Source organism: Ranitomeya variabilis, chromosome 4 (assembly GCF_051348905.1).
Source record: "Ranitomeya variabilis isolate aRanVar5 chromosome 4, aRanVar5.hap1, whole genome shotgun sequence".
Taxonomy (NCBI): Eukaryota; Metazoa; Chordata; class Amphibia; order Anura; family Dendrobatidae; genus Ranitomeya; species Ranitomeya variabilis.
In genome coordinates this window covers 440176741-440204641 of record NC_135235.1, presented here as the reverse complement: position 1 = coordinate 440204641, position 27901 = coordinate 440176741, and the positions used below count along the sequence as shown (strand labels likewise).

Below are 27901 nucleotides of genomic sequence, written 5' to 3'. Positions count from 1 at the left end.
GAAACTGAAATAGCTGTTGCAAAAAAAACAACTTTTATAAGACATTAAGCTTAAGATTAATAGGGGTGCCCAAACTTTTTCATATAACTATCATTATGGGCATACAGGTAATAGAAATGTTACACTAGTCCTATGTGTATGCCTCATATTAGCGGTGTTGTTGTTGAGAAATCTTATATTCTTTCTTTACGCTAATGATTTCTTCCAGGCTCCGGGGCTGCAGTGCCTGGAAGAAATCCCTGCCTCCTGTCTTCATTATAATACTACTCCCTCCCATGCAATTTAGTTAGCATTTAATATTATATGTATGACAATTGTCTGAATATCTCTAGATACTCTGCTAATCCTTGGCTGATTTTTTTTGCGTTATAGCATGACTAACTTGTTTTAAGATATAAAAACTGAAAGTGAAAATTGCAAAATTTTAAACGTTTTCACCAAAATGCCGATATTTTCACAAATAAATGCAAACAATTTCAACATAAATTTACCACTAACTTAAAGTACCATGTGCCCCAAAAAACAATCTCAGAATCACTGGGATTCGTTGAAGCATTCCAGGGTTATTATTACATAAAGTGACACTGGTCAGAAATGTAAAATTTGGCCTGGTCAGGAACATGAAACTAGTCTCTGGAGTGACGGAGTTCATCTTCAATGTTTTTACTTGTCTTCCAATTTATCTAGAGCATGTCTATTAGCTTTGCTCTTTTTGAACACAACTTCCCATTAGTCCTTGAACCTGTCTTTGGAGCACATGGATTGCTCATTTTCAGTAGATTTATCCTGCCCAACACTTTGGGTATGTTCAAAAATCTGAAGTGGTCCTGCTTTAGGCTGAAGGCCCCCATACACACAACATTATAGGTGGGAATGACTAACCCTCGTTTTTGGAGGAGGGGCTTCCACTTCTTGCAGATGATATCAGGCAGTTTGAATTCTAATGCCCTATCCTTTTTTTCTCCAGGTAGATAAGTCGTCTGTCCTAAAATATTTGTTGTGGTCTTACCATGATTTCACAATACAGAACACATATGCTCAGGCGAGCCCATTGTTCATATGTATAGGGGAGTCAGGAGAGAGATTGCAGCTGTTGGCTGACACCTCTCTGAAGTATACGGGCACCATTTGGTCTGGTCTGTCCCATTTATTCCAACTGAGATATAAATGTAAATTTCCACAAGGAAATATATTATTTATAAAGGCTTTGTATAGAGATCTGTGCTTAGTGCTGACTTCTAATCTTCACTGGGAAGGCCATCATTGCATGCACATTGAAGATTAGTATTAGTGGTAAGTGGTAAGCATGTGTAGGAGAGGAGTGAACGGAGCATGTGTCAGAAAAGCATGCTCACGGTGACATAGAAGAGCACTCATCAGTGATAACGTTCTGTTCGAGTCTGCACTAGGCATGGTGGGAGTTTACAATACATGGTCATGTAATCTCTATGCAGTTTTGCAGCACCCTATGCAACTTATTTATTCATGTGTATAGGCTCTGTTTTGATAGGCTATTTATATAGACAGTGCACCTGAGATCTTTTTGTTTAGAGTTTACAATAGAACATAATTTGAAGTAAACAAAAAAATAACAGCCGAAAGTGTACTGTATAGGAGCACTGGTACATACGTTTTAATAGATGTAAATAACAAAAATGCTTCACAGTATAGATTATTCAGGTTGGAGTATGTGGTGTCAGACAACTCCTTTACTGCTATGACAATAAATGCGAAAATATGTAAATATATACCAATACTTCATGGAATGTTGGCCCAGTTGTATAGCCATTTTTGGTTCAGGAAATATTTTACTTTTTTATAAAAAAAAAAAATTTTCATCTTCCTACACAACCCAACCTTCATATTTTCCATACCGAGCTTGACGGACAAATTATTTTTTTTTTAACTATACTACGAGACTTCCAGTATAATTCCAGATACAATGCATTAAATGAAGACCATTCAAAATGGACTGTGGACTTTATGTTGTTTTTGTTATTAGTATTTATATTACACTTCTTATTCAAAAGAATTTAGAACTGTATCTTTAAATATATAGGTCCAATTTTATGTCTATGAACATGGAGTCCTTATCAGTCTATACAATAAAATATACATGCTTAGGCACCATATTCTCCAAGAGGAGCACTGCTAGAAGACCCAATTTATTTGGATACATTTGCATTTAAATAGCACTTGTCAGATTTATGCAATTTGTTGGAGGCCCTGCACCTACATTGCTTTAAGTAACAAGGAAGGCTGATGGCCACCACATGCCTATGGGCTTTGGGGCACTACCATGTCTGAATGGTCAGTCTGTATAAAACTGGATGCATATGGCGATATAATATGGGGCCACAACAGTCTATAAGTGGATAAAATATTTGGCCATGAGAATAAGTCCTAAAGCTAGCCAGACACATTACATGTATATTGTCTGAACCCCATCTAATGTGTAGAATGGCCTCCCGAGTCTCCCCCCAACTGCAGGGAAATATTGGTTGGACAGTTGGATTTCAACTGTAAGATCCATATGATTTCAGTGAGATAAGCCACCACTAGCGGTCTAGCAGTAGCTTGCTCTACTCCTCCTACTCTATCTTCTGCTGGGTCGAGCTATTGCATACAGAAAGTTCAGGAGAGAACTGTAGGTGAAGAGCTATCTAATGTGTACAGCCAGCCTAGGCTAAGGCTGCAGCAATGACAGTGGTCTGATTTGATGTACTTTTCCTGATGGTTTAAAATATTCATGTCGATGTGGTTCTGATGATTCACTTACACTTAAACATTATTGCTATGACACCACAAAAGTGTACACCCAACCTAAAACATTATCAAATCCACAAGGTAATGTCTACCTTATCGACCAATAGTTTTTATTGATGTATTCCATCTAAAATTAAAAATTAGGCAAGTTGCAGATAATCTTTATTTAAAATCTACAATTTTCTCTATTCAGACTTGTGTGTCCCCATAAGGGCAGACTATAAACAAACCCTGTGTAATCTGCAGTCACATTCTATTACATTAGTCCACAACTTCTTGCTTATTTACATTTGGTTAGGGTTTGTTTGTAGTCTGTTACCATGGAGAAACAGAAATGTGCATAGGCCATGTAAACTCCAAACAGCAGATAGAAAATCTAGACTATTGGGAGAATTCCTTAAAGAAGCATTCCCATGAACTTCTTTCCCCTATACCTGGGTAAATGTTGTATGTACTATGCTCTATAGAGGCTTTTACAATATAAGCCTATGGAGAACCAGAACAAGGCTCCATAGACTTACATTGTAAGAGAGACTTCCAGGTCACACATAGAGCGTAGTGTGATGTGGACAGTCAGAATTGCCATCACGTGACTCAGAAGAGGAGCAGAACGACACTGGATACTGGAGAAGAGGTGAATGGTGAGTATATTAACACACTGACCTTACACTATATACATAGGTTTAGCGGGAAAAATAAGTAAATAGGAGTGCTTCTTTAATTTTAGACTTTCACGACATTTTGAGCAATACTGAACTTTGTAATGGAATTAATGTAATTTTTTCTAAATACAATATTAGCATATTTTTTGCTTCTTTGTATACTATGTATACTATTTGACACTTTTGTATCTCTTTCTAGCCCTTTTTTCCCCATGGTAAATATGTTCTGCCCCTATTCCATTATGTAGAGGTTTTTCTCACAGGATCTATAGCAATACCAATCCCTATACCCTCAATCTGAAAGGCATCCTATGTGTGCTATACTGAATATGATATACTGGATTGCATATACATCTTTAACTTAAAGACCATATGACACTGAGTATAGCTGACACTCTATAGAGTTTATTTAATAAAAATAACATAATGAGTTTACTAGCTAGAGAAATGTGAAAATCCTTTTTGAAACTGTATTGCTTTTTGTCCAAATAGAACAAGTGTTCAAGTATTTCCCCAGAGCTGCCGACCTTCAAGTTTTTCCATTTTTAGCCACTGGAGCAGCGCATCATTTTGTAACAAATGTTCACACTGAATCAAAAATAGGCGTTTTTTTCTTTTCAATTGAATTGATAGAAAAATTATTATTAGAAATTAAGATATTGACATCTCTGGAACTAAGGGATCAACAATTTTAGGGAGGTCCTTTGAATCTAATGAGTACGATTGTCTTCTTAAAGCTTCTGCCTCTAAGCATGGATGTCCATGTGTCACACCAGAGGGCACGCAGTCTGGGCAGTAAGGGATATGTCCACTTTTATTATGTACTGTTTGGAAGTCTTCTCTTTCATTGAGTATATGGCTAATGAAGCCACAAGACCGTGAAGCTGGGTAGTGAGATATAGTGTTTTCCATTGAACACACTTCAATAGAATGTCTTCTGGAGTCTTCAAGCCATGAAGTTGTTTTTTTAAGGGCACCGTGAGCATCCATGCTGTAGAACTTCTTCATGTCTCTTAAAACTACATTGTTACTGTTTTCCAGTTTTACTTTCTGGCTTAATGAGTAAGCAGCGGAGTAGAATCTTAGCGTCTCACAAGTTTTTAGATTGAAATGTTTTTTACATTGAGATGTATTCAATAAATGTGTCCTTTCTTGATCTCCGGTTGACTCTATGAAAGTGTTTCTATTTGTCTGGGAAGCACCTGGACAGTGAACAGTATCATGGCAATGTTGTGTGTAAACAGTTTGTTTTTCCATCTCACATAAATTCCTTTCAGGTTCCATTGGCTTTAGGATGGTTGGCACATTAGTAGTCAGTTGGCAAACTGGTAAGGTTACAAGATTTTCTGCTGCTTCATCTTGGTCACTTTCCTTGTTATCCGAAAACATTTCAAATGAATCATTCTGGACCGCTTTCTGTAATATCAAAAACAATGACAAGTATATCAAATTATATTATACATTACAGGATAAATAATAAAATGTCAATTAATAAAAAATTATCAAATATTAATTTTTATGGGTAGAAAGGCTCTAGAAAGAATTTTACGAAGCTTTGTATTACATGTATTTCAATTGACTCCTGCAATACTGTATTTTTCCAGTAGTGGCCCAACAATATTAACACTTCTCATGAGCTTACAAGAGCCACATCCACTGTGATAAGCTGATCATCACGGTGGCTTTCTTTAAAAAAAAAAATCTTTAACAAAAAAACAATATAGTAAAAGCTGTTATAGACATTCCTAGCACAGGCATATGCTATACGTACCTGTCTTCGAAGCATTCTATGTGTAGATGGTGATCGTAGGGGGGCAGTGATTTTTGGGATCACTAATTCTGATTTCACATCATTCAGCACAGCTTCTTGTAGAAGGCAGCTGCTGTCAACATGGGTGCTAGAACCTACATGGATGTCAAAGTAAAAAGAGAATTGAAATTTACTATAAACTATCTCAAGAGATATAAATAAAACCACAACATGAATGTATATGTCAATTATTTAGCAGGCATTATGAATAAAAGTGCATTTACATTAAGTTCTTACAACCTAGGAAACCATTTGTTGATTAAAGCAATAGAAGTAGTACTGCAGCCCTTTTAAATAGCTACTTGGTGGTGGAGCCGAGGCTTTGAACGCCCACCAATTAAATATTGTTGGCTTTTGCTGTGGTTGGGTCATGAATATTAAAATCTTCACACGCTCTGAAGTATTTTAAGGTAAGCCCCCCATATGTTTTAGTTAGCTGATAATTTTCTGCAGCTTCTGATATATTAGGTTTTCATAACAAATATGGTCATGGATATTGATGGGGTTTATGGTATGCTGACTATTCATGACGTGATAATTCTAAGCACTTTATGTTGGTGATATTTTTATGATATACCGATATAGTTGGGATACAATTATGTATGGGTTATTAATTAGGGTATGTGCAAATGCCTATGGGTTTAATATTAACCATTTAATTATATGTTACCGTCACATTGTATCTTCACAATCACATTCACTGTTTTATGGCATACCTTAGTGGCTTTTTTCAGCTTTTAGTATTTATTCATAACTGATAGTTATATAGTTTACATACCTTACTATTAGTTATAGCACTAAATATTTAACATGTTAGCATGATTTTAATTAATATATTTAATACAACACGGTATCTACAACACTTAATGATATCATTATGTCCGGGTGTATGATGGGGCTGTGCGCATGCGCTTCTCTCAATCGCTCCAGATCTCCTGCTTATGGCACACACGGTGATGCTGGACTTCTGCTCTGCTATGCGCAGAGTTGAACACTTGCGTTCCACCGGCCGGCAGGTGGGAGGTCTTTCAGGGAGTCATATGAGCACCGGATGCGCTGACATGCCTCGGATACACACCGGCTTCTATGAACACAGCTGCACTAATTTGCCAAGTTATCGCATCGGCTTTCTGATTGGACAATGGATATGTTAAAAGGCCATTTAGCCTCCTCACCAATACACGCCCTCGGAAGAAGACTTGGTGAAACGCGCGTCGGGGTATGACACAGCAGCATCCACACACCATTCAGGTATTATGTGATTACTGGCACTTTACTTATTTATATTGATAAAGCTAGCACTATGCACATGGGCACTTTAATGATTGAGGTCTATAGGTGGTAACATGGGAAATTGATTTTGCTAGGTTGAATTATTCAGGTTCGATGATTGGCATTTTGCCTTAATTTTTGCTGTGACTACTCCTAGTTTCGTTTTTCATAGATTCCACTTGACCACATCATCTAGTGTTACAAACTACTCTATGTGAATGGTTGTGTGTTGTTTTGCTGAGGTCCTTGGTCGTTTCTTGAGGCATTCATTATATATTAATGACGTGATTTTTTTATGCATAATTTTGTGCATAATAAAATTCTTTGATTTTATCTATACACTCCATGTGCCTTCACTGGTTCTTCTTATGAAAAGATATGTATGGAGTGTGACCTAGGTCAGTTAGGTTGTGAAGACTAATATGTATATGCATTCTGATATATTAGGGTATACAGTATATCATCTTCAATGGGATCTGGTTTCTAAAACACCTCTAACTATAAAGCCAACAAATACCTTCCTTAAATATACCTGGCGCACATATCATATACAGGATGTGGTTCATCTCTTACAGAACAAAAAGGCAGTCTGAAATCGGAAACGTTGGATCCTTATCTCCCATCTGTCGGGAGACCTCCACGTACATTAAATTGTCAGCCGAACTCGGCTGTTTTGGCCAACGCTAGTGTTAATGTGTATGGGGGTCTTCATCAAGATAATGGTAATTTGTTGCATATTATATCTGCAGATTCATTTTTTTGGCTAGGCAAAATTATGTTTTTAAAATATTTACACACTCAGGTTAAACCATTTAACTGGTAAGGTACATTGTTTTGCATAGTAGAAAACAAATCCAAACGTATGTTTCCATTGAATATGTTTGCCTTTGCCAAACTAAAAAAAGGATAAAAGAAATCTTCATATTATAAAAAAATAAAAAGCAAACAAATCTGTTAAAACAAGCAGACATACAGACCAGCCATAACATTAAACATAATGTGAATATCATTTAATATGTTGTGACAATGGCACCTGTCAAGAACTGCATTATATGTTGGGCAGCAAGTGAACAGTCAGTTCTTGAAGTAAATGTGTTGGAAGCAAGAAAATGGGCAAAAAAGATGACCTGAGTGATGTTGACAAGGGCCAAATTATGATGGCTAGACAACTTGTCACAGCAAGTGCTGGGTCTTGTGAGGTGCATGTGGTATTCAGTGGTTGGTAACTACTACCAGTGGTAACAGAAGGACTTACAACAGGGTTATTTGTGCCCAGAGCTCACTGGTGGACATGGGAGGTGAAGACTAGCCCTCCTGGTTCAATTTAAAGAAAATAAAATAAAACTGAATAAGATATTAGTGTAAACAATAAAGCTGGCTAGAATAGAAAGGTGTCAGAACACCCAGCACATCACTGCCTGAGGCATAGTTATAGACCAGTCAGAGTGACTATGTTAATCTGTGTCGACTGCCAAAAGTGCATACAATGGGCATATCAAGTCATGTGCACAATGATCCTCAAGCTTTTTTTCTGTAGAGTAGGGTTTGAGAATGGTCACAAGCCATGAGTGATATCTTGTCTTTTTGTTTAATACATTAGGCAAGTGAGCGTCAATTCTAGACCATGGAACAAGAAAAGCAGATGTCCTGATTTAATAGTTTGTTTGTTTACCTTTACATAAGTAGATGACGGGAACGTGTGTCCCTAATCTGGGGGATGGAGATCTCACTATGATGCTCTATTCATGTGGATGATACTTAGACATTCCTTCATGTTAACAGTATTCCCAAATGGCAGTGGTCTCTTTCAGTAGGATAACACAACCTACCACATTGCAAAAATTGTTTAGAAATGGTTTGAGGAACATGGCAAAGAGTTCAACGAGTTAACTTGGTCTTGAAATTATATCTGATCAATCGAATATCTGTTGGATGTGCTTCAGCAAAAGTTTGATCTATTGAGACCACATATTATAACATCATTTTGGTGTCAGATAAAAGCACACCATCACAGGGGAGAAGAAAAAGCCATGATGAGTCAGCCATTTTGGCAGCACAATATTAGGTGGGTGGTTTTAATGTTATTTCTGATCAGTATACTTGACATAAGTTTGCATCTGTTTGCATTATACCTTTTTTTGAAAGTGTGAAATTCTAATCAAGTCTTTACAGGTAGATATCTACTAACCTTGGCACTTTATTCATATTGCAATATAGTATTTATGGTGAATTCAAGAGTCCAGTCTTAATTCATGAAATGCTTGAGTCAGATCACAATTGTTAATTGTAATATGTTTTTTTTTCACAGCTAAGAGTTCAAATTTGCAGAAAATAACAGGAAACCTTCTCAAGCACCAGAAAAATATCCTGTACATGTTTAAGAGGGGGACATGTACAGAGCCTGTGTAAAGATGGGGACAATCAGGAGGTAATCACATATTATAATCAAGTGACCCCCACCATCTTCATCATATGGACACAGAGATCAGAGGGCCCATTGGTTACACAGTACAAAGATGGGCAGCAACAGACCTTTCTAGGCATGACTGGTGTGATATGTAGATTTGCATTTTCTAATTTCTGTCAGTAAGGTTGACAACTTTATTTGTTTCATGAGGTAGAACAGGATATTTGGGCCTGTTAAAAGTTTGAATAAAGCTTTCAGTTATGCCAAGTACCTAAGGTTGGAATCATTTCAGGACAAACTCCGTTTCCCTCAAATTAGACGATAGATTGGTACTACTACTAATTTAAAAAAAAACTAACTGAATTACATTTTTTCAGATTAGCTAGGATTAAAATGGGCTCAAATCTAATAGAATAAGGAAAAGAGAAAGTAATTCATTAGTTACACAGATACAGTATGTTTTAGTGCAAAATTAGCTGAAAATCAATTATAGCCTACAGTGACAAGACGGGAAAAATTGAGTCCAGTTATAGTGCATATTTTGCCGCTGAGAAGAAGGAATGTGTCCCCTTCAACTCTCTTCCCATAATCCACAGGCATCATTTCCTACTCTAGAGCGGGGAGTCCTGCACAGGTTCTCACCACTTCTTAACAAAACACATGGGATGAAAATGGACTTGGTCCTCCCTAGAAGGGCCACATTTCAGCATGGTCTTCCTATATGATGTGTATACCTTTGACTGTTTGGGAATAAAGAGGTGCAATAGTGTCTGTGGTAAGAAGTGTTGGGGAAAGAACTACTTACAATTTATCTATAAAATCAGATACCGTAATCCAACCCTGGCTCTCACCCCATACACGTACCCTAGAAAGGCCTAACCACCCTGCTATGTTACTCTGGCCAAGTAAGTAACTAAGTTCATCAGCTTCTTTGATATCTTATGATTTATTACAACTAGTTTACATAGTCCCTCCAAAGCTGGGTGTCCGGTTGGGACCCTGTGACTCTCTGTCATTATTCTCACTAGGGAGGTTTTAACATTAGAGAGTGTAGTTACTGTCCCATTTGGGTACACCTTGTCACGGTGGAACAGCTTTATGCTTTTTTTGATCAAAAATAGTGTTTACTAAGTACCCTATGTTAATTATTTAATGTACTTGGATCGCCCCCCAAGGGCAGTGGGTCACTCGGTACCGGGTCCTTCGGTTCACAGAGGGATGTCACGGTGGCTGACCCGGTCCGTGGCCCTGGTACGTCCGTGTAAAAGGGAAAGGTCTTTAAGGGGAATGTTCGTGACGCCACCTGTTGTATTCGGTCAGGGTGACTGACGCTGCTTTAAGGGGTCCGCTGGGGTGATATTATGGCAGCTAGATGGTATACCTTCCCACAGGTGAAGTGTATCCGCAGGGCTTCCCAGTGTGTAGATCGTGAATGATGAATGGCGCAGTGAAGAACGAGGACACAGGGTTGCAGTCTCTTTACCTTTACTGAAGACTTCAGCATCCACAGTCCAGGGCACCAGATCACAGGGCAGGCAGAGTCCGGTCGGTTTGGAGGCAAGTCCAGAGTTCCCTTATCCAGGTGGAAATCAGTAGCCTTCCTTTGCGCTGCGGTGGTGTAGTCCCTTACTGCCTATGGCTTCACATAAGGGTCTCACAGATGCGATGTTTCGTGCTCTCTGTCCCCCATATAGGATAGGACAATACCCATATGACTGGTGACTTGAGCTTGTTTATAGGGTCTCTTAGATAACCCGGCTCTGTAGGTGTCACCGTGCCTCCTGGGTGTAGGTGCGGACCGGTAACCTGCAAATAGCTGTCCTGCCGGTCCCTGAAATAAGGCGTAGAGGTCCTTACTCCCTCGGTATTCCGGCTACCGGGATTTTGCGCCTCAGAAGGAGACAGCTTGAGCGAGGCTGGTCCCCTTCTGGTATCCTCTCCTTTGCTTCGACTTTCTTCAAAATCACTGCAATACAATTCTGCCTTTCAATGTCTCTTCCCAGGAGCTGCAGCTCTGAGGGCATGCACAGCTCCTTTAACCCTCCATCCTCCTCAGACTCTGGTCTGGAACGTTCTAACTCTCCCTACAGACTACCAGTTATATATATGTGGGAAGTGTCCTAATAAATAAGAGCAGGAGCTCCCCCTGGTGGCCTGGAGTGTGAAATGTGTTGCATGTTTGTGATACCTGGATGCAGTTATCCTTCTTTGCCTTCAAACGTAGCATCACTCTCCCCGAGAGGAAAGCAATACCACTGAGACGACCAGGACCCTGGGGCACCGCACACTTGCTTTTTTACGTATTTATTTTCATTAGGGTATATGCACATATTGTCTTTTCTTTGGTTTTGTTTGTTTCCATGCTTTTACATCATGCATGTTTTCAAGTCATACTCCGGCTCAGTTTTCTGTTTTTCTCTATTTTACATAGTATGTTGCCTATAGAGTACCTGATTTCCGGTAAGAGAGATTTCTTTTTGCTTGGCACTCTGCGCACACGTGTTCTGTCCTTAACATATAGCTGTCATTTGGCAGTGAGTGGGTTCTGCACACCAGGGGCTTTTTCACACTTAATAAATTGCTTTCCTTAGCTGCCGATAACTTCTGTCCTGGAGAATATTCACTCTAAAATGGGGGGAAAAAAATAAATTTTAAAATACAATTTCTCATATGAAAAACCTAGATGAAACAAATGAAGAAACAAAAGGTCAAGTTATCAGCCCTCTCTGCTATTTTTCTGTTGTCAAAAAGTAGCAAAATGTGGCGCAAAGTTCTTTTCTAAACAGCTGGTAGGACTTCTCAAAAGTCAAAGTTGTGCAAAAATGTTAGCGTTTTTACGCCAATCTTGGACAGCATCACCAAAGTTGGCAGAGCTGTGGTGGGACATGGAGTGGCCAAATTCATCATTATTTACGCACAAGCCAAAGGAGAAACAAATAGCAGCACAATCAGCTGGTTGAATCACCAACACCCGCTCACTTAAAGTCCTCTTTGGTGCAATGAAGCCCTGTACCGATGTGTGGTGCTCTAGCTGGAAAAAACTCCAAACGTGTACAACAAAAAAATGTTTAAAAACAGCGAGCACTCACCATCCTCTAATGCTCAATCTTTATTATGGCATATTATCAAAAGCAGGTATTGTCAGGGAGAAATGTGTTTCCACAAGACGACGACCGTTTCGCGCTCCTGCGCTTCCACGGGTCTTGTGGAAGCGTGAAGCGCGAAATGGCCGTCGTCTTGTGGAAACACATTTCTCCTTGACCATACCTGCTTTTGAGAATATGCCATAATAAAGATTGGACATTAGAGGATGGTGAGTGCTCGCTGTTTTTAAAGATTTTTTTTCCATCATTATTTACGCCAGTAAAGTAGTGTAAATTACATCAGAAATGTATTCCAGACCCTCGCTGTTGTACATTTCTAGTTGTCATGCATGGCAGTAGAAAGATGTGACAAATTCATTAAAGAAGCACACATCCCTTTGGAGTATGATGCACCGAATTTATTAAGACTGGAGGTGTAAAGCGCTAATTTTAATGAATCGGGCCCTGTATGTCTTGATAAATTCTCCTGTTAGAGTTCATTCGGACAGCAGAGATTTTCTCTTGTGCTTCCTCAGTGTTTTTATCAGAGTTCCATCAGATTTTACATGGGATGTCACTTTTTACTACCAAAGTGTTATTAGTTTTTCTTGGCTGAAAAAAATAAATATGAATTTTTTTCAGGTTTCTCATGTCAAAAAGTCTGTGAAAATGGATAGCACAAAGATGGCATCCGAGAATTGTCCAATTTTTCAACAGCCCCATAGACTTGCATGGGTGAAACTGATCTGAGACTCCAATCAAAAATCGGACACGTTTTCATGATTTTCTGCATATTTCTCAGTTGGCAAAATTACACAGAAATGTGAACAGTCCCAAAGACTAAGTTCTATCTGTGAAAACTGGGGATAGAGCTAGTTTGCAAAAAACTGGTGTTTGAATGAGGCTTTAGTTTTTGGATTTTCCAACTGGAATGCCACTACATGTAGTATGGGAGCTTAGTCATGATTATTGCATATCTTGAACTCAATAATTATGTAGTATGCATCAGGCTTCACTAGGGCTGCAGGCAACCAACATTTTGTGTTTTAATATATTTAAGTGCTAAGAATTTGGAGCTCTGTATCAGGACAGAGACCTGACCACTATAAAGAGAGAAAAAACTAGCCACTCACAAAGGACATTAGGGCAGGTTTACTACAATGGCGTGGCTGTACTGGTGTAAAATGAACTAAAATGGGGGAAAATGTGTACCCCACAATTATCTGCTTTAGGCATGTTTTGCACCTTACAAAAGAGCGATTATGGAGTAGAGGACAGTTGGCTTGTGCCGTATTATACCAACATTTTTGCTTAACTTAATGTCAGTGGTGTCATAAAGTAAGGAAGGTGTCAAAAAAGCACAACATGTCTTATACATTCATACATCTGGCACATCTAGTCTACTTATAAGCTGTCTAAATGTAAAGAGGTCATATGAAGTTAGCAATTTGTCCTGTGGTTAGGTGATATGTTGCTGATGGCTGGTGTTTGGTGTTTAACTGCAGGGACTACAATGATCTCCAAACCAGGCTTTTTTAGTGACCCGTCTGGAGTGATGGACAGTGAATAGAGCAGTGATATGCATGCACAACTGCTGTTCCATTCAGATTTGGAACTGCAGACCTAGTGCTTTGGATCGTTGGGGGCCTCAAAAGTGGGACACCAAGAAATCAGGACTCATGTATGCTGTAGATAGGTGATAACCTGCTCTCTAAGTACAACCCCTTTAAAAGGGGTTTCCAAGTCTGTAAAGTGAACACCAAATGCTGTAAAATACCTAAAATAACAAACATAGCAGCTACTTACCCTCTCTGGGTCCAGTGCTGTCTCCCATTGGTGATGTCACGTTGACAACATTCATCACTGCTGTAGTCATTTAACTGGACTATTGCAGTTGTGCTAAGAAAACCACCCAAATGGGAGTCTGAGAGCAGCATAAGTTAGGGACAGAGACCCTGATTCCTGTGATGTATCACTTAGTTTACTAGGTGCAGAAGTTTTGATAAAATCAGTCTTCTCTACTGCAGATCTAGCAGAGCTCACTTGTTGAGCTCTGACAATGCCACACCTTTCTGTGTACATTGTATAGTGACAGAGAGCTGCTAATCAGTGATGGGGGTGTGGTTAGTGATTGGACAAGGAGGCACAAGGCCAGTTGTCTTGTAGTAATCCTGCAGATAAAACACAATACATCGCAAATCACAGCCGAATAAGTGACACATCACTACATTTTGGACCTCTCACATTACATAGCAAAAATCTACTGACAGATTCCCTTTAATTAAGTGTTAATAAATCGGCCCCATTACTTAAAAAGATGGAGATTTACTTTGTAAATTGAGTTGTATTTTCAGATCCTATTCTATCAGGGTACAATCATACTTGTGATCTACAGGATTTTATCATGCAGATTGTATATTGTACCCTATTTAAGGAATTTTTGTGCACTGAAGTGCTTTGAGAACTGCAAGTGCAACTGTGTATTTTATTGTGATATTGTGACGCAGTTTTCTACAGGATCTAAAAAAGTTCCCACAACTGTGTCCTTTACATAAGCTATAAAGTATTTTCTGACTCTCCGACATGCTATTATTTCCCCATTTGGATGTATCAAAAACAATAAAGTTGCCTTCAATTCTGCCACATAGATCCAGTATCCTGGATTTTGGAGCATTTCAGTGAGAACAGTTTCGACTTGCTTTACCAACAACCAATTAGAGCAGTCCTATTCACTGTCTGACTGCTGTCCTCACTTACACAAGGAAGCCTGTCAGTCACTAATATGATTGTCCGCTGGACCAGAAGCCCAGAAGGAGCCAAGATTTCATTGAATAAAGATCATGTTATACTGAATCTTTTCCAACAAAACTACTGTGGCATGTAAAAGTTTGGGCACTCGTGGTCAATATTGCTGTTATTATAATCAGTTAGCAAGTTGAACATTAAATGATCTCTAACGGGGCTAAAGATAACTATAACACATTTCCTTTGTATTTTAGGCCAAAAAAAATAATATTGTGTTATAAATTTCCCAGCTTTATAAAAACCGAGCCTCCGCTAACCTTGTGCTAAAAACAGCAGCCATTGGTTCTTCTGAAAATAAAAATGGTGGAGGCCCACAAAGCAGGGGAAGGCTATTGGAAGATAGCAAGGTGGTTTTAAGTTGCCCTTAGCTCAGTTTTAAAGGGACTCTGTCACCTGAATTTGGAGGGAACAATTTTCAGCCATAGGGGCGGGGTTTTCGGGTGTTTGATTTACCCTTTCCTTACCCGCTGGCTGCATGCTGGCTGCAATATTGGATTGAAGTTCATTCTCTGTCCTCCGTAGTACATGCCTGCACAAGGCAATCTTGCCTTACGCAGGCGTGTACTATGGAGGACAGAGAATGAACTTCATTCCAATATTGCAGCAAGCATGCAGCCAGCGGGTAAGGAAAGGGTGAATCAAACACCCGAAAACCCCGCCCCTATGGCTGAAAATTGTTCCCTCCAAATTCAGGTGACAGAGTCTGTTGTGAACTCTGTTTTCGGGCTCCCTCTTGTGGTCACTGGTGGTATTTTGTGACTTTTGCTTTGGGCTCCCCCTGGTGGCTTTGTTTGTTATCCTGCTGGTCTCTGGCTATCAGATGGTTCGTTATCCTCTGGGAGGTTCCTATATAGCTCTGTTTTACTTCCACTTGTGGCCGGCTGTCGATGTAATCAGTGCTACTCAGATTCCTTCTGACTACCTTGCTCCCAGTCCATCCAGGATAAGCTAAGTTTTGTTTGCTCATTTTTTGATCAGCAGTGTTATCATGTTTTCTGTTCCAGCTTGCTAAAATGTAATTCCCTCACTTGCTGGTTGCTCTAGTGGGCTGAGTTTCTCCCCACACACCGTTAGTTGGTGTGTGGGTTCTTGAAATCTCAGGATGGATATTTTGTAAGGGTTTTTTATTGATCGCATAGACCCCTGCTCTATTTTCTGCTTTCTAGTACTAGTGGGCCTCTTTTGCTGAATCTGATTTCATCCCTATGTATGTGCCTTCTTCTTTCTTCACCGTTAATATTTGTTGGGGGCTTCTATATCTTTGGGGATTATTTCTCTGGAGGCAAGCGAGGTCCTTCTTTCTCTTTAGGGGTAGCTAGTTCCTCAGGCTGGCTCGAGACGTCTAAGAATTTTTTAGGCACGTTCACCGGCTACCTCTAGTTGTTTTGGATAGGTTCAGATTTGCGATCAGTCCAGTTACCATCTCCCTAGAGCTCGTCCTTAGTTTAATCACTTGCTGATCTATTTGTGATCCTCCGCCACTAGGGATCATAACAAGAGTCCCTTTAAATGCAACTAAGAAATAGCAGTTTAACAGGAACAGTCAAGATAAGGTCTAGAAAACTAAGCAAAATTGAGAGCTGCTCATAGGATTGCTAGAGAGGAAAATCAGAACCCCCGCTTGACTGCAAAAGATGTTCAGAAAGATTTAGCAGACTCTGGAGTCGTGGTATATTGTTCTACTGTTCAGAGACATCATCACAAATATGGCTTTCATAGAAGAGTCATCAGAAGAAAACCTCTCCTACGTCCTCACCATAAAATTCAGCTTCAGAAGTATGCAAAAGAACATCTAATCAAGCCCGGTGCACCTTGGAAACAAGACCGATGAGGTCAAAACAGAATTCTTTGGCCACAATGATCAAATATATGTGTGGAGAAAAAAGGGCACAGAATTTCAGGAAAAGAACATCTCGCCAACCATTAAGCATGGGAGTGGATCAATTATGCTTTGGGGTTGTGTTGCAGCCAATGGCACAGGAACATTCCATGGGTAGACGGAAGAATGGATTCAATGAAGTTTCAACAAATTCTTGATGCAAACATAACACATCCATAAAAAAGCTGAAGTTGAAAAGAGGATGGCATCTACAAATGGATAATGATCCTAAACATATGCCAAAATCCACAATAGCCTACCTCAAAAGGCGCAAGTTGATGGTTTTACAATGGCCCTCACAGTCCTCTGATCTGAACATCATTGAAAATCTGTGGCTAGACCTCAAAATAGCAGAGGATGCAAGACGACCCAGGAATCTCACAGAACTGGTAGAATTTTCCAAGGAAGAGTGGATAAAAATCCCTCAAACAAAAATTGAAAGACTCTTGGTTGGCTGCAAAAAGCGTTTACAAGCTGTGATACTTGCAAAAGGGAGTGCTACTGGGTACTATCCAAGCAGGGTGCCCGAACTATTGCATCTGAATATTTACATTTTTAAAATTTTTAAAATGTAAAAAATGATATATATATATATATATATATATATATATATATATATATATATATATATATATATATACACTCACTGGCCACTTTATTAGGTACACCTGTCCAACTTCTTGTTAACACTTAATTTCTAATCAGCCAATCACATGGCGGCAACTCAGTGCATTTAGGCATGTAGACATGGTCAAGACAATCTCCTGCAGTTCAAACCGAGCATCAGTATGGGGAAGAAAGGTAATTTGAGTGCCTTTGAACGTGGCATGGTTGTTGGTACCAGAAGGGCTGGTCTGAGTATTTCAGAAACTGCTGATCTACTGGGATTTTCACGCACAACCATCTCTAGGGTTTACAGAGAATGGTCCGAAAAAGAAAAAAAATCCAGTGAGCGGCAGTTCTGTGGGCGGAAATGCCTTGTTGATGCCAGAGGTCAGAGGAGAATGGGCAGACTGGTTCGAGCTGATAGAAAGGCAACAGTGACTCAAATCGCCACCCGTTACAACCAAGGTAGGCCTAAGAGCATCTCTGAACGCACAGTGCATCGAACTTTGAGGCAGATGGGCTACAGCAGCAGAAGACCACACCGGGTACCACTCCTTTCAGCTAAGAACAGGAAACTGAGGCTACAATTTGTACAAGCTCATCGAAATTGGACAGTAGAAGATTGGAAAAACGTTGCTTGGTCTGATGAGTCTCGATTTCTGCTGCGACATTCGGATGGTAGGGTCAGAATTTGGCGTAAACAACATGAAAGCATGGATCCATCCTGCCTTGTATGGAGCATCTTTGGGATGTGCAGCCGACAAATCTGCGGCAACTGTGTGATGCCATCATGTCAATATGGACCAAAATCTCTGAGGAATGCTTCCAGCACCTTGTTGAATCTATGCCACGAAGAATTGAGGCAGTTCTGAAGGCAAAAGGGGGTCCAACCCGTTACTAGCATGGTGTACCTAATAAAGTGGCCGGTGAGTGTATATATATATATATATATATATACTAGCCGAAGAGCCCGGCGTTGCCTGGGCATAGTAAATATCTGTGGTTAGTTATAGCACCTCTTTTCTCTTATTTTCCCATCACGCCTCTCATTTTCCCCATCACATCTTTCATTTTCTCCCTCACACCTCTCATTTTCCCCCTCACTCTCATTCCCCCCTAACACTTGTCATTTCGACCTCACATCTGTCATTTTCCGATCACTCCACTATTTTCCCTCACTCCTCTCATTTTGCACTCACACCTTTTCATTTTCACCTCACACCTCTCATTTTCACCTCAGTATATACATGTTTGTCATCTCCCTTATATATAGTATACACCTGTATGTCATCTCCTGTATATAGTATATACCTGTATGTCATCTCCTCCTATATATAGTATATACCTGTATGTCATCTCCTCCTGTATATAGTATATACCTGTGTGTCATCTCACCTATATATAGTATATATCTGTGTGTCATCTCCTCCTGTATATAGTATATACCTGTATGTCATCTCCTCCTATACATAGCATATACCTGTATGTCATCTCCTCTTGTATATACTATATACCTGTAGGTAATCTGCTCCTGTATATAGTATATACCTGTGTGTCATCTCCTCCTGTATATAGTATATACCTGTATGTCATCTCCTCCTGTATGTAGTATGTACCTGTATGTCAACTCCTCCTCTATATAGTATATACCTGTGTGTCATCTCTCCTGTATATAGTATATATCTGTGTGTCATCTCCTCCTGTATATAGTATATACCTGTGTGTCATCTCCCCTGTAAATAGTATATATCTGTACGTCATCTCCTCCTGTATTAGACCTCGTTCACACGTTATTTGGTCAGTATTTTTACCTCAGTATTTGTAAGCTAAATTGGCAGCCTGATAAATCCCCAGCCAACAGTAAGCCCAAGCCCTGGCAGTATATATTAGCTCACACATACACATAATAGACAGGTCATGTGACTGACAGCTGCCGGATTCCTATATGGTACATTTGTTGCTCTTGTAGTTTGTCTGCTTATTAATCAGATTTTACGGCGCATGCCGTGAATCCCCCTTTGATGTGGGCTCCGGCGCTGAGCCCACATCAAAGTCGCGACATGTCAGCTGTTTTGTACAGCTGACATGTGCGCGCAATAGCGGCGGGTGAAATCGCTATTCACCCGCCGCTATTAACCTGTTAAATGCCGCTGTCAAACGCAGACAGTGGCATTTAACTAAAGCTTCCGGCCGGGCGGCCGGAAATGACGTCATCGCCGACCCCTGTCACATGATCGGGGGTCAGCGATGTGTCAGGACAGTAACCATAGAGGTCCTTGAGACCTCTATGGTTACTGATGCCGGCCTGCTGTGAGCGCCCCCATGTGGTCGGCGCTAACAGCACACCTGCATTTCAGCTACATAGCAGCGATCTGATGATCGCTGCTATGTAGCTGAGCCAATCGAGTTGTGCCAGCTTCTAGCCTCCCATGGAGGCTATTGAAGCATGGCACAGGTAAAAAAAAAAATGTTTTTAAAAATATGAAAAAAACTTAAAAAACATAAAAGTTTAAATCACCCCCCTTTCGCCCCATCCTAAATAAAACAATTAAAAAAAAATCAAACCTACACGTATTTGGTATCGCCGCGTTCAGAATCGCCCAATCTATCAATAAAAAAAAAGCATTAACCTGTTTGCTAAACAGCGTAGCGAGAAAAAAATTCAAAACGCCAGAATTACGGTTTTTTGGTCGCCGCGACATTGCATTAAAATGCAATAACGGGCGATCAAAAGAACGTATCTGCACAAAAGTGATATTATTAAAAACGTCAGCTCGGCACACAAAAAATAAGCCGTCACCCGACCCCAGATCACGAAAAATGGAGACGCTTCGGGTATAGGAAAATGACACTTTTTTTTTTTTTTAAGCAAAGTTTTGCATTTTTTTTCACCACTTAGATAAAAATTAACCTAGGCATATTAGGTGTCTATGAACTCGTAATGACCTGGAGAATCATAATGGCAGGTCAGTTTTAGCATTTAGTGAACCTAGCAAAAAAGCCAAGCAAAAAACAAGTGTGGGATATCACTTTTTTTGCAATTTCACCGCACTTGGAATTTTTTTTCCCGTTTTCTAGTAAAAGACATGGTAAAACCAATGGTGTCGATCAAAAGAACAACTCGTCCCGCAAAAAATAAGCCCTCACATGGCCATATTGACGGAAAAATATAAAAGTTATGGCTCTGGGAAGGAGGGGAGTGAAAAACGAAAACGCAAAAACGAAAAAGGGCCGCGACTTGAAGGGGTTAAAGATTATTTTATATTTGCATTTTTTTCCCATTCGTTTGAAAGAAATTAACTGACATGCTGCAGACATGAAAAAATGTGGTTCAGATCTGCAATGAAAAAAATGAGCAGCCTGTGCATGAGATTTTGGAAATTTTATTCACTTTGATATTATTAAAAGTACGGTATTTTTTACCCTTGAAAAAATGTGCAAAAAAACTTGAAACCTGTAAAAATATTTGTGAGTTCATGTGAAACTTGGTCTGCTAGCTAAATAAAAAAGAAAATAAACCAACAGAAGTTCTCATGGGAACAAGATGCTTAAAGGAGTATTCCAATCTCCAAGATCCTATCCCAATATGTAGTAGGTGTAATAATAATTATGTTAGCAAATACCTCCAATTAGAAACATAGTATAGTTCTTATGATGTAATATGTTTCTTTCCTCATACGCAGGCATTGCAGGACCTTAGGTATCCATGGTTGCTACCACTAGCAACTAGCTGTCACTATATCAGTGGTCATAACCATGGATACCTAAGGTCCTGCAATGCCTGCTCATGAGGAAAGAAACACAGTGAATCAGAAACATTATACTACATTTCTAATTGGACGTATACAGATACCAGAAGATTGGGGTACATGGGCTTTCTGAACTATATTATGCTACTAGAAATAGACCCGATGCTATCGCATTGGGAGTACGGTGAAATTAACATTTGTGTATGCTTAGTGGTGCTGACAGGGGCAGCGGACATGTCTCACACCGTTTGCGCTTTCTAACATACCGTATTTTTCGGATTATAAGACGCTCTGGATTATAAGAAGCACCCCAAATTTTGAGGAGAAAAATAAGAAAAAGATGTTTTTTAATAAAATGGTGGTGCTTCTTATAATCCTTGCATCTTATTGCTTACCGGAGGTGGTGGCTGTGGTGAAGCAGGGTCCCAGGGTCACTGCTGGAGGAGGCAGGAGTGGTGTGATGCCGCAGGCAGAGAAGAAGGGAGGCTCCGATGTGCAGCGCGCTGCTGTGGGGGTCTTGTGCTGCTGCGGGGGTCTCCAGTGGCCAGCGGTGCTGCGTAGGTGTCTCAGCGCTGAAGTCTCATCTCTCAAGATCTTGGTCCCGAGATCACCATCTGCGCATGCGCCGCCCCCGGAGGCGGCCATATTACTGAAGACCACCACACATGGAACCGTGGAAGTGCCAGGGCTCTGGCCTGTCGCAAAATGTCGGCAGAGCCCCAGGCTGCGCCGGACACCCACGCAGCACCGCTGGGCACCGGAGACACCCGCAGCATCGGCCAGCAACCGCCGGACACCCTGTATGTGACTTGTGCAAGTGACACTGCCGCGGTGCCTTATGGGATTCGGGGACAGCGGCCGGAAGTCCCAACTGGCACTTATTATATAGGATTAATACCAGCTGTAGCTTAGCTGATTTACGATATATTTTTTTTTCTAGAAGATCCCATTATGTAACATTAAACAGAAAAATCATGCACCATCCTTCAGGCTGTGCACTACACATACCAATACATAACATGCATCTGTTGTAACATGGGTCCACCCTCAAAAAAGAAAAAATTGTAAAAACATATTTTTTCAAAAAATCAGAAAATAATAATAATAATATATATATATATTCTACTGATAAATTATTTTTATGTAAAAATAAAAAGTACAGGTTTGGTATCGCCGCGCTCGTGATGACCTGCCTCATAAAACTGTTCCATTAGCTAACCCCATCAGTGATCATAAAAAAAGGGGGGGAATGCATTTTCACCATATTGCCGAACAAAAGGTGAAATAAAATGCGATAAAGACGAATGTAAATAAAAATGGTATCACTGAAAAAGTTACTTTGTCCCGCAAAAAACAAACTGCCATACTGCTCCATCAGTTGAAAAATAAAAAAAGTTATAGCTCTCAGAATACAGCGATGCAATAATATATTTTTTTTATAAAATAGTTTTTACTGTGTAGAAGTGCCAAAACATAAAATAGATACAAATAAGATATCGCTGTAATCGTACTGACCCGGAGAATAAAACTGCCTTCTTAATTTTACCACACATGGAACGACATAAAAAAAACAAAAAAAAAATCCTGAATTGCTGGTTTTTGTTCATTCTGCCTCCTAAAACTCAAAATAGAAAGCTATCAAAAAATGTTATGTGACCGAAAATGGTACCAATAAAAACGTCAACATGACTCTGTCAGATGAAATATGGAAAAATGATAGCTCTCAAAATATAGAGATGCAAAAACTAGCGTGACAGCAGCCAAACATAAAAAACTGCTGTAAATCTAGTATCGCTGTAATCGCACCAACCCGAAGAATAGTCGCCTAATCACTTGTACTGTACGAGGAACAGCATAAAAAAATAAATAAAACTATTTCTTCACCTGCTGTTGATTTTTTCATTCTGCCTCCCAAAAATCGAAGTAAGGCTCGGCGCACATTTATCCTGTGATCTGCGCTGAGCGCTTAAACCAGGGTTTCCATGTAAATCTCTGAAATACGTGATTCATACAGAACCCATGGCAGAAGATTCCCTATAATGAGGCAGATGGAGGCACTGTGGATGCCTAAAAAGTGCGTGCATAAAAGTGCGGTTGGCCAGTTTTGTGTACTTCTGAAAAGAAGGAAACCTCTGAACAGAGGCCAGAGGGAGTCCAGAGAGACTCTGCTGCCTCATTATAGTGAATGGGTCCCTCAGGGGTTTAATCTGAATCACATCATTCAGAGATTTAGATGGAAACTCTGATGTAAGTGCTCAGCATTCAACTCAATCCACAAAATCTGCAAGTCTCCACTCAAGTCCATCATTAGTCAATATAAATATAGGGGACTTACACATTACTGGTAGCACAAAGGCTCTGAAAATGGTCTTTGGCTCCTTGCATCTCAAAAGAAATCCAGCGAATTCTCTGCTCCCCAATCCAAATGCCACCCTCCCATTTGGGACCCATTGTGCCTGAACCACATTTAGTGTCCATATGTTTGGTATTTCTATAGCGATAAGAGCCCGCCCAATTTACTGTTGTGTGTCTTCACAAACATGAGCTAGTCACTACAACAGCAGTTTGCAATTTACTCAGTAACATCCACTGCTGCTTGTGTCTGGAAAATACCTATGGAGTCAAAATCGTCTGTAGAAAAATTCCCAAAGGGGTATAATTTCCAAAATGGCGTCACTTGAGGATGGATTCTGCTCTTCTAGCACTTAGGGGCTCTGTATATGGAATCCGCAAACTAGGCTAGGAAACCTGTGTTGCAGGAGGCAAATACCACTCTTCTGTCCCTCCCGAGTCTCTCCGTATGGTTAAGCAGCACTGTACAGCCACATATGGGATATTTCTACATTCAGTAGAGATTGTGGGACAAAGTTTGGTGCCGTTTTTACCCATTTCTCCTTGTGAAAATGTAAAATCTGGGGCTAAAACAATTTTTTGGTAAAAATGTAATTATTTTTTTCTTCACAGTCCAGTGGTATAAAATTCTGTGACACTCCCATGATATCAATATGATCACTGTTCCTGAAAGGACAAGAATTGTGAGTTGAAAAATCTCACAGTGGCCAGTGTGAAAATTGCCATTTTGTTTTTGATTAAAAAATTATGTCTAAAAAAAAAAAGTAGCACAAAAACCTGATTTAAACATTTTCTGATATTAGAATCCATTTATAAGTACATTTAAATCAATAGATCTTGGAGTAAAAATAAGTTCCACAATTGGATGTGTAAAAAAATGTTCCTGTGCTGAGATAATCTTATACATGTGCCCCTGCTGTGTACTGTGTAACGGCTGTATCTGACCGTGGAGGAACATGGTCTGATCATACCACAGCTCCTGGGCAGAGGAGGAAGCAAAAAAAAGTATACAGACATGACAGCATGGAAATGCAGCTGATTCATTTAAGTAAAGAACTTTCTGCTTGTTTTTAACCCCTTCTCTACTCAGTCTGTTTTCATCTTCCTGACCAGGCCAATTTTTTTTTCAATTTAATTTTTTAGTGTCACTTTATGAGGTTATAACTCTGGAACGCTTCAACATATATCAGTGATTCAAAAAGAGGTTTTTTTAGTGACATATTGTACTTCATGTTAGTGATACATTTGTGTTTATTTACGAAAATATAAAAAATGTCACAACATTTTTTTAGAATTTACCAATTTTCAATCTTTGAATTTTTATGCTCTTAAGCCAGAAAGTTATACCACACAAAATAGATAATAAACAACATTTACTACATGTCTACTTCACATCAGCATAATTTTTTAAAGGGAACCTGTCACCCCGTTTTTTGAAGATGAGCTAAAAATAGCGTTAAATAGGGGCAGAGCTGGGCATTACATTAGTGTCTTTGTGTGCCTTTATTACCCACCTATGCTGCTGAAATACCTTTGTAAAGTCGCCGTTTTCTGCTGTCACTCACGCTGGTCTGGTCCTATGGGCGTGGTGACAGCGCTGTTTCTCCCCCAGAATCCTGCTCATCATTACGTTGGTGGCGTAGTGGTGTGCGCATGTCCAAAAGGCGAATCCACTGCCCAGGAGATGGAAAAGAGCGCGATCTGCGCTATTCGCCGTTTACCGGTGGGCGCGGCCATCTTTCCTGTGGCCGCGTGTGCGCAGATGGAGCGCTCTGCTGCCCGGGGCTTCAGGAAAATGGCCGCCGCGATCTCCATCTGCGCACGCGCGGAATCCCGCGGCCAATTTCCTGAAGCCCCGGGCAGCAGAGCGCTCCATCTGCGCACGCGCGGCCACAGGAAAGATGGCCGCGCCCACCGGTAAACAGCGAATAGCGCAGATCGCGCTCTTTTCCATCTCCTGGGCAGTGGATTCGCCTTTTGGACATGCGCACACCACTACGCCACCAACGTAATGATGAGCAGGATTCTGGGGGAGAAACAGCGCTGTCACCACGCCCATAGGACCAGACCAGCGTGAGTGACAGCAGAAAACGGCGACTTTACAAAGGTATTTCGGCAGCATAGGTGGGTAATAAAGGCACACAAAGACACTAATGTAACGCCCAGCTCTGCCCCTATTTAACGCTATTTTAGCTCATCTTCAAAAAACGGGGTGACAGGTTCCCTTTAAACATATTTTTTTTAGAATGTTAGAAGGGTTAAACGTTTATCAGCAGTTTCCAATTTTTCCAACAAATTGTACAAAATAATTTTTTTTTAGACCACATCTCATTTGAAGTGACTTTGAGGGGCCTATATGACAGAAAATACCGTAACACCATTCTAAAAACTGCACCCCTCAATGTCCTCAAAACCACATTCAATAAGTTTATTAATCCTTTAGGGGCTTCATTGGTATTAAAGCAATGTGGAAGGAAAAACTAAAAATTTTACTTTTTTCCACAAAAATATTGCTTTAGCCCCACGTTTTTTATTTTCACAAGGTAATGGGAGAAAATAGACCATACAATTTGTTGTGCAGTTTCCCCCGGAGTACACTGATAACTCACATGTAGTGATGAGCGAGTATACTTGTTGCTCGAGATTTCCTGAGTATGCTCGGGGGTCTCCGAGTATTTGTTGACGCAGCTGCATGATTTACAGCTGCTAGCCAGCATACATGTGGGGGTTGCCTGGTTGCTAGGAAATCCCCACATATAATCGAGCTGGCTAACAGATGTAAATCATTCAGCTCCGGAGATGAAAACTAAATCTCCGAGCACTAAAAAATACGCAGATGACACCGAGCGTGCTCGGGAAATCTCGAGTAACGAATATACTCGCTCATCACTACTCATATGCTCATATGTGGTGGAAAACTACTGTCTGGGCACATGGCAGAGCTTGGAATGGAAAGAGCACCACTCAACTTTTTGAGCTTAAAATTGGCTGGAATAGATAGTGGATGCCATATCATGTCTGCCAAGCCCCTGATGTGCCTCCATAAACAACACTCCTCAAGGAATTTATCTAGAGGTGTGGACAGCATGTAGAAACTACAAGTACTTCACAGAATTGTATAACATTGAGCAGAGAAAATAAAAAATCACATTTTTCCCACAAAATTGTTGCTTTAGCCCAAAATGTTTCATTTTCTTCAGTGTAACAGGAGAAAATTTACCATACAATTTGCTGTGCAATTTCTCCTGATAACATCGATACCTCATATGAGGTGGAAAACTACGGTTTAGGCACACAGCAGGGCTCAGAAGGGAAGGAGCACCATTTGACTTTTGGAGAGCACAATTGGCTGGAATAGATTGTGGACACCATCTCGTATTTGCAGAGTCCCCCACAAGTGACTCCATTTTGGAAACCACACCCCTCAAGGAATTTATCTACAGATGCGGTGAGCACCTTGATCCTGCAGGTGCTTCACAGAATCTTATAACGTTGAGCAATGAAAATGAAAAAATACATTTTTCCAGTAAAAATTTTGCATTCGCCCCATATTTTTCCCTTTTACAAGGGTAACAAGAGAAAATGGACTCCAGAAAATCTGTTATGTCATTTCTCCTGAGTGTGCTGATAACCCATATGTGCTGGAAAACTACTGTTTAGGCACATGACAGGGCATGGAACGTAAGCATTGCCAATTGAATTCTGGAGCACAATTTTGGCTAATTTTGGCTTCAAATGTGACATGGCATCCGCAATGATTGCGGATGCCATGTCACATTTTAAGAGCCCCTGACATGCAAAAACAACAGACAACCCCACAAATGACCGCATTTTGGAAACTACACCTATTGAAGATATCATCTAGGGGTGTAGTGAACATTTTTAACCCTCAGGCTATTCACAGAATTGTATAATGTTGGGCTGAGTCAATGGAAAATTACCATTTTTTTCCACTAAAATGTTGCTTTGGTCCCAAGTTTTTAATTTTCAAAAGGGACAATAGGAGAAAATGAACAGTACAATTTGTTACGCAATTTCTCCTGAGTACGCCAAAGTTTAGAAGGGAAGGAGCGCCATATTGATATTCAGATTTTTCTGGAATGGTTTGAGGGTGCCATGTCACATTGGTAGAGTCTGTGAGGTGCCAGAACAGTAGAACCTCTCCATAAGTGACCCCATTTAAGAAACTATACCCATCAATTAATATAGGCGTGCAGTGATCATATTGACACTATGAGTGTGTCACAGAATTTATACCATTGGGCAGTAAAGAAAAAATAATTACATTTTTACCACCAAAATTTTGTTTTAGTCCCAGATTTTATATTTTCACATGGGGAAATGGGTAAAAATGGCACCAAAACACACAATTTTTTGCTGAACGTAGCAAGGAGCGCTATTTGACTTTTGGAGACCCCATTTGACTTTTGGAGACCCCATTTTAGAAATTACACCACTTTGGGAATTTATCTACATGTGAAGTGACGATTTTGACTTCATGTGTGTTTTC

At 40.1% G+C, this 27901-nt stretch overlaps 1 protein-coding gene across 1 annotated transcript in view; it reads right to left on the bottom strand.

Moving 5' to 3' along the window:
• Positions 1-1611: 1611 nt before the first annotated feature.
• Positions 1612-27901, bottom strand: part of CACNA1G (calcium voltage-gated channel subunit alpha1 G) — a 462994-nt gene continuing 436704 nt past the window's right edge. The window contains exons 37-39 of the mRNA XM_077251459.1: positions 11368-11542; positions 5200-5333; positions 1612-4844 (exon numbers count right to left, since the gene is read on the bottom strand). Coding sequence (XP_077107574.1) covers positions 4080-4844; positions 5200-5333; positions 11368-11542 — 1074 coding nt within the window. The 3' untranslated portion in view covers positions 1612-4079. The remainder of the gene's footprint in view (positions 4845-5199; positions 5334-11367; positions 11543-27901) is intronic.